At 47.5% G+C, this 6,664-nt stretch overlaps 1 gene segment (V, D, J or C); it reads right to left on the minus strand.

Moving 5' to 3' along the window:
- Positions 1-5,023: 5,023 nt before the first annotated feature.
- LOC112125394 overlaps positions 5,024-6,664 on the minus strand; it is a 16,974-nt gene continuing 15,333 nt past the window's right edge. Inside the window, 1 exon segment of the C gene segment in view lies at positions 5,024-6,553. Coding sequence covers positions 6,545-6,553 — 9 coding nt within the window.

Genomic DNA, 6,664 nt, shown 5'->3' on the forward strand with positions numbered 1-6,664 from the left:
TCTCCTCCTAGAGCCAAGGATAGAACCCAGGAGTCCTGGCTTCCAGCACCCTCTGCTCTAACCCACCAGACCCCACTCCCCAGCCTAGCCCATTTTCAAGAAATGGACAAACCATGCTCCACTCTATGATATCACCTTGGCTAATGAATTCCTAGCTAAGCACTTGGGGTGGGACTTTTAAAGGTGTTTAAGAGCGTGATGTGCCCAAATCCTTTTGACTGACAATATAAGTTTTGCACCTATCTCACTTGGTCACCTGTTGGAAACCCCAGTTTTCATTTTAAACTAGACTCAGGTGGAGAAAGCCTTGCGGTCAGTCCTGCCCTGGGTGGAGATGGAGCAGAGAGGACGTAAGGGAGATTCTTGGAATCTACTGAGGTTAGCTCTTGGGTGATATACTAAAGAACAACCTTGAGCTGGATGACTGGACTAGATGGGGGCTTTACAAACACTAGTTTCTGGGATTTTCCAGCAGACAAACCTAAGACCAAGTCGAGAGAAATGCAAAGGAAATAAAGACAGGGAGTGTCATATAAATTTATGGAGCAGGGTCAACTTTTTCCACCTAGAGGATCTAAAGATGGACATCTTAATGCATATTAAAGCCTTTAAAGAAGTGGCTAGATTTTCAGAAGTTCTGCGTAAACCCAGATCCTACTCTCTCCTTACTCCCAAAAGTCAATCCATTTGGCTTTAGAGGGGAAGATTTTCAATGGCAATGGAACATCGATGGGAGTTGGGCTTTGAAAATTACAATTTTTGCTGCCTAACATTAAGAAGCCATTTTTTAAAATTGGCCTTAGTGTTTTTAAGATTAGCTGATGATTTTCAGAAGGGACTGATGGTAACATTTTCAAAAATGCCTAAGGGCCAGATTTGGAAAAGTATTCGGTTGCCTAAAGATGCAGATAGGTGCTGAGTGGGATTTTACAGTGGAACATAGGATTGGAAGAGACTTCTATGGTCATCAAGTTTAGTCACTGAAATCACAGGCAACCCCATCATATAATCCCATTCATAAATGTATCAAGCTCCGTCTTAAAACTAGTTACGGTGTTCGCCCCTCCCCCCACTACTTCTGGTGGGAGGTGGTTCCCGAACCTCCATTTTTAGATGGTTCCCAAGCTTCTAATTTCCTCAACTTACTCGTGGGAAATTTACCATTTGTTCTTGTGCTTTGACTTCAAGAGCTCTTTTCCCTCCTGGGTGTTTGCTTACCTGGTATACATATACAGAGCAGTCAAACCCCCATTCAGCCTGTGTTTTGCTAGGCTAAACAAGCCAAGCTCTTCCAGTCTCCTCTCTTAAAACAGGCCTTCCATTCCCCTAATCATCCTCGCAGCCCTTCTATGCATCTGTTCCAACCTGAACTCATCACAGCGTAGACAGTAGGAAAAACTTTCTAACTATAAGGGTAGTTAAGTTTTGGATTAGGCTCCCAAGGAAGGTTGTAGAATCCCTGTGTAGAGGGGTTCGGTTGGGGGTCGCCCCTCTCTGGGGTGGCTGGGAACCAGGCCGCCTCACTACTTAGGTCCGGTGAGTTGGGGAATTAGCCTGGTGAGGCAGGAAACAGTCAAGGGCTCAGGCCCTCAGGCAGGGGCTGAGCAAAATAGTTCACTAATAAGCCCAGGCCCTGGGTCAGGGCGGGGCAGCAAACAAACAGGAACAAAACCCAGGCTCCCGGTTCTGGCGTCTGGGGCGAGGGGGAGACGGCCACCTGTGAGTAGGGTGGCAGGGGGGGACGCAGGCCCGCCCACTCCACTGCGTCCCAGCCCGGGGCCCTAGCAGCGGCAGGTGGCCTGCTGGTGTGTCAGTGGGGATCCTGGCCGCAACACACTGACATCGGCTCTGGGGGTGCCGCAGCCAGACTAGAGTCGGCTGCCCCCGGGCTACTTCCTACCTCCCCCTCTAGCAGTACCTGCGTCTGGTCGGTGTCCTCCATGGAATCAAACACCATGGGCTCCTCAGGGTACTCGGCGAGCGGTAGGCTTGGCAGCTCCTCTGGGTCGCTTCCCTCCGGTAGGCTTAACAGCTTCTCCGGGGTCTGGTCGTCATCCGGCCTTGACTGGTATGGCCAGTCCTTGGGTCGGACACAGGCTGCGGGAGTCTCCCCAGCGGGAGCTAGGCCCCCAGTGTCTGGCTTCTCCGGAGGCCAGGCAGCTTCTGAGCCCTGGGGTGTGGCTTTTATACTTCCTGTCCTGCGCTTTGACCTTTGGGGGGCGGGCGCAGGCTCCAGTGGCTCCGCCCACTTTGGCATCTGGAGGGGCTTGTCCCTCTCTGGGGCGGCTGGGAGCCAGGCCGCCTCACTACACCCCATCATTGGATGTTCTTAAGAATGGGTTGGACAAACACCTGTCAGGGTTGGTCTAGGGTTACTTGGTCCTGCCTCAGCCCAGGGGGCTGGACTTGTGGCCTGTTGAGGTCCCTTCCAGCCCGACATTTCTATGATCTTTCTTGAACATGAATGACCAGAGTTGCACATGGTATTCCAGATGAGGTCTTCGTAGCGCCTCTTACAATGGCATTAATGCTTCCTTACCTCTACTGGAAATACCTCCCCCGAAACATCCTACAAACACGTTTGCCTTTCTTATGACCGTGTCATATTGGCGGCTCATAGTCATCCAGTGATCAACTAATGCACTCAGGTCTTTCTCCTCCTCTGTCATTTCCAACTGAAGAGCCCTCAGTTTATAGCAGCAATTGTTGTTATTAACCCCTTAGTGAATGACTTTGCATGGTTTACTATTAAATTCCATCCATTGATGTTGCTCCTGTCCTCTAGGTCACCTGGGTCATTTTCAAAAGTGCCTAAGCAGGTTAATCACTTAACGCTCTGTGAAGTCAAAATCAGGGGGATTTAAGTTCTAAATAGTGAAGTTCCTTTTGAAAATGGGACTTAGGTGCTTTTGAAAATTTTGCCCAGAGAGGATCAGTGACTTGCCTAAAAGTCATACATAGAGTCTGCAGAACTAAACTTAGATCTTCTAGAGCTTCATACACGGAGTCTGCAGAACTGAACCTAGATCTTAACCAGACGACCAACCCTCCTCTCAACTAGGTGACTTTTCTTCATCACTTTTTAGATAAAAATCAGAACCTTTGTTGATGTCTCTGTCACCATCTCTCAGAGACACTAGCCTGAAGAAAAATTGCCAGAAAAACAAAAAGGAATGGGATTTTATGGAAAAAAAAAGTTTTATTTAGAAGCCAAAGCATGATGGATGTTCAAGCTAGACAGCACAACTCAAAACAATAGGTGGTGAGTTGGCACAGAACATGTTACAGTGCAGATTAATGCAATACCATGTGACAGACTGGAATAAAACCAAGATGCAGTGTGATCCAATGGAATCTAGTGTGATGTAATGTGATACAAGGTACTTTGATATAGTGAAACAGTGAAATACCACAGAACGTAGGGCAGCAGCACACAACTGGTAAAACAATACAAGGCATAGGAATGTAGGCCTAGAAGAGACTTCTCAGGTCATCAAGTTCAATCCCCTGCCATTGGGAACAGCTCCATCATACAGTACTTATCATAAACAACGCAGTGCACTGCCCCACGACCCAGTGAAATGGCTAACCACAATGCAATGCCGTGCAATGGCTTGTTATCACTAGTGCTGGGTGAATTTTTTTCATTGAAAAATGCAGATTTGGGCTGACTGAAACGTAGCAAATTCATGTCATTTCTAGCAAATTGTTTAAACCAAAACAAAAACCTTAAAAAAAACCCCAAATGTTGAATTTTTCATTTTGATATTTTTGAAATTAAATGTTTCAATTTTTTGTATTGAGATGACTGAGTTTCAGAATTTCCTTCAATTTTATTTTTAAAATGTCAAAAACATTTTAAAAAATGCCCCCCTGAAATTGGAACAAAATGTTTTATTTCAAGCTGAACAAATTATTTTGTTTCACCTGAAATGATATTTTTCAATTTTTGATTTGCCAGAAATTCTGAAAAATGTTGGTTTCAGGTCCACCCCAAATGATTTTTTTAAAAGAATTCAGAATGGCCAGTGACCCCCCAAATCAGTTATTCACACAGCTCCACTCATGAGGCGAGTCAGTGCAACACAATGCCATGCAATGGCTCGCCACAGTGTGAACAAATGCAATACAAAGCAGGGACCTTCACACAGTCGCAGAACTTTCTAGAGTTCAAACTGGACTTTCTCTGCTTTGTGCTGATTGGCTGTTTGCTCCAACCCTCTCCTTTCCTCCCCCACCTACTCTTCACCTTGACTCCACATCACACCTGCCTCTCTTCTCCCCTGCACTGTCCCCCTCACCTCCCTTCCTTTCAACGTCCCTTCACTTGTCTTTCATTTAGCTGATCCCCTCCTAATTAAACCCACCTTAAAAAAATCGTAGCACTAATGCGCCATTTGCCACCATCATACGGTTCACTATGCTTGTGCGTTCTACCCCTTCCCCAGGGGTGGCTCCAGGCACCAGTGCCCCAAGCGCGTGCCTGGGGTGGCAAGCTGCGGGGGGCGGCCTGCCAGTCGCTTTGAGGGCGGCAGTCAGGTTGCCCTCAGCGGCATGGCTGCGTGAGGTCCGCCGGTCCCGCGGTTTCGGCGACAATTCGGTGGTGGGGACGCCGAAAGCGCGGGACCAGTGGACCTCCTGCAGGCATGCTGCCGAAGGCTGCCTGACTGCCGTGCTTGGGGCGGCAAAAACCATAGAGCTGCCCCAGCCCTTCCCTCACCTTGCGTCTGTCTATTTAGACTATAAACTGTTTCAGACAGGGAACGGCTGCTACTCTGTGTTTGTGGTCCTACAGAATACCATAATAAACATGATTAATAATAATAAATGTAAGACAAATAAATCTTCAGCAACTGAGATTTAGGTTAGATGTTAGGAAAAAACTTTCTAGCTACCATGGTAGTTGTATTCTGAAATAGGCTTCCAAGGGAGGTAGTGGTATCCCCGTCATTGGAGGTTTTTAAAACCGGGTTGGACAAACACCTGTCAGCAACAGTCTAGATTTACTTGGTCCTGCCTCAGCCCAGGGGGCTGGACTTGATGACGTCTCGAGGTCCCTTCCAAGCTTACATTTCTATGTTTCTATAGCACTTGACAGCACAACTCAGTGAAACTTGTTGCACCACCAGGCAATGCAACAGGATAGCATGCAAGAACACCATGTAAAAGCAATGCAGTGTGATGCAATAAGGCATGACGCCATGCTACAATGCAGCACTGTGCAGTCCCAGGCAATGCGATGCAAATTCAGGCAAGCCAATGCAAAGCAAAGCAATGCAGGCTGATGCAATGCAACAGAAAATAATGCAGGTGCATGGAAATCAATACAATGTTATAACATGTCATTTGTACAAGAAGCCCCAGGACCTCAGAATACATGGCAATTACAGTAGCATGGGATGTGGGGCATTAAAGATTGTGAGGGTAACTGGCATGGGGGAAACAGCTTACATTTTAGTCATGAGAGAGCTGGGTTTGGAGTTGGCCTCAGACTGGAAAGTGAAGAGTGGAGTTTAGCTACATATGTATTGGAAGATGTATGTGTTAGGTTCTTGCCAGGTTGGGTTGTGATTTTGTTGGGGGAGTAGCCATGAACCTTCTGGGGATGGGTAGGGAATGCATTTGGATTGGAGTCTTCCAGCATTGGGTGGGAGAATTTATTGAGGAAGAGCATTAGTTTGGAGTCTTGAAGGGTTGGGGCTTTGTTAGAAGAAACAGCATTGAGTTGGGTTCTTGTGGGGTTGGGTGGGGAACTTGAGGGGTCAATACCATTGGGTTAGGATCTTGTTGGGTTGAGTGGGGACCTCCTGGGGGGAATAGCATTAGGCTGGGTTCTTGTGGTGTGCAGTGGGGGATCTGCAGCATTAGGTTTGGCTCTCGGGGGCTTGGGTGGGGAAACAGAACGAGGATGAATTCTTGTGAGGTTGGATAGCCTGGAGTGGCTGTGGGCTGGCTTTTTCTGGACACAGATTGTTGCAACTGGCTCCATCTCTGTCGTAGGACTGGGGGTATGTGTGTATTACCCTAGGAGGTACCAGGGCCCTTGGCAACCTTGAATGGAGTGGGGTTTGTTTCCCACCTTAGAAGCCCTGTGAAAGATGGGGGGTGTATTGTGTCCCCAACCGTGACCCCCTAAGACTTTCAGGAGGGGTAGTAGAGAATAAGTTTTAGCAGCACAGAGGGGAGCTCAGGTAATTTGTTGAGGGGTTAGGGAGTGAATGTGGTGAGGTTGAGGGAAGGAACAGAGAACTATCAACAGAATCTTTTCGGGAGATGTCTTTACCCCCTTTCTCTCCCTTAGCTTGGAGTATGGATAGTTCTTGGCCTTCATAAAATGAGCGGGAACAGTGAAGGCCTTTCTTTGATGTTCTTTCTTCATATGTCTCTGGACGTAATGGGAGATCACCATGGCTAGATGAACTACCTCGTAGGTCAGGCCAGCCGCCATGGATAGACAGGGGAATGGAAGTGGGCAAAAGAACTGCAAATAGAGGGACAGATTGGACCCCACCCCTTCTTCTTCACTGTGTGGAGAGAGTGGTACCTATTTCACCTGTGAAAACAGAGAGAGAGGGAGATATAAATAGATAGATAAATAGATAGAGGGGGTGTCTGGGGATAGATAGATAGATAGATAGATGGGGTGTGTGGGGATAGATAGATA

Source organism: Terrapene carolina, unplaced genomic scaffold (genome assembly GCF_002925995.2).
Source record: "Terrapene carolina triunguis isolate 2854851 unplaced genomic scaffold, T_m_triunguis-2.0 Scaffold337, whole genome shotgun sequence".
In the NCBI taxonomy this organism is placed as follows: Eukaryota; Metazoa; Chordata; order Testudines; family Emydidae; genus Terrapene; species Terrapene triunguis.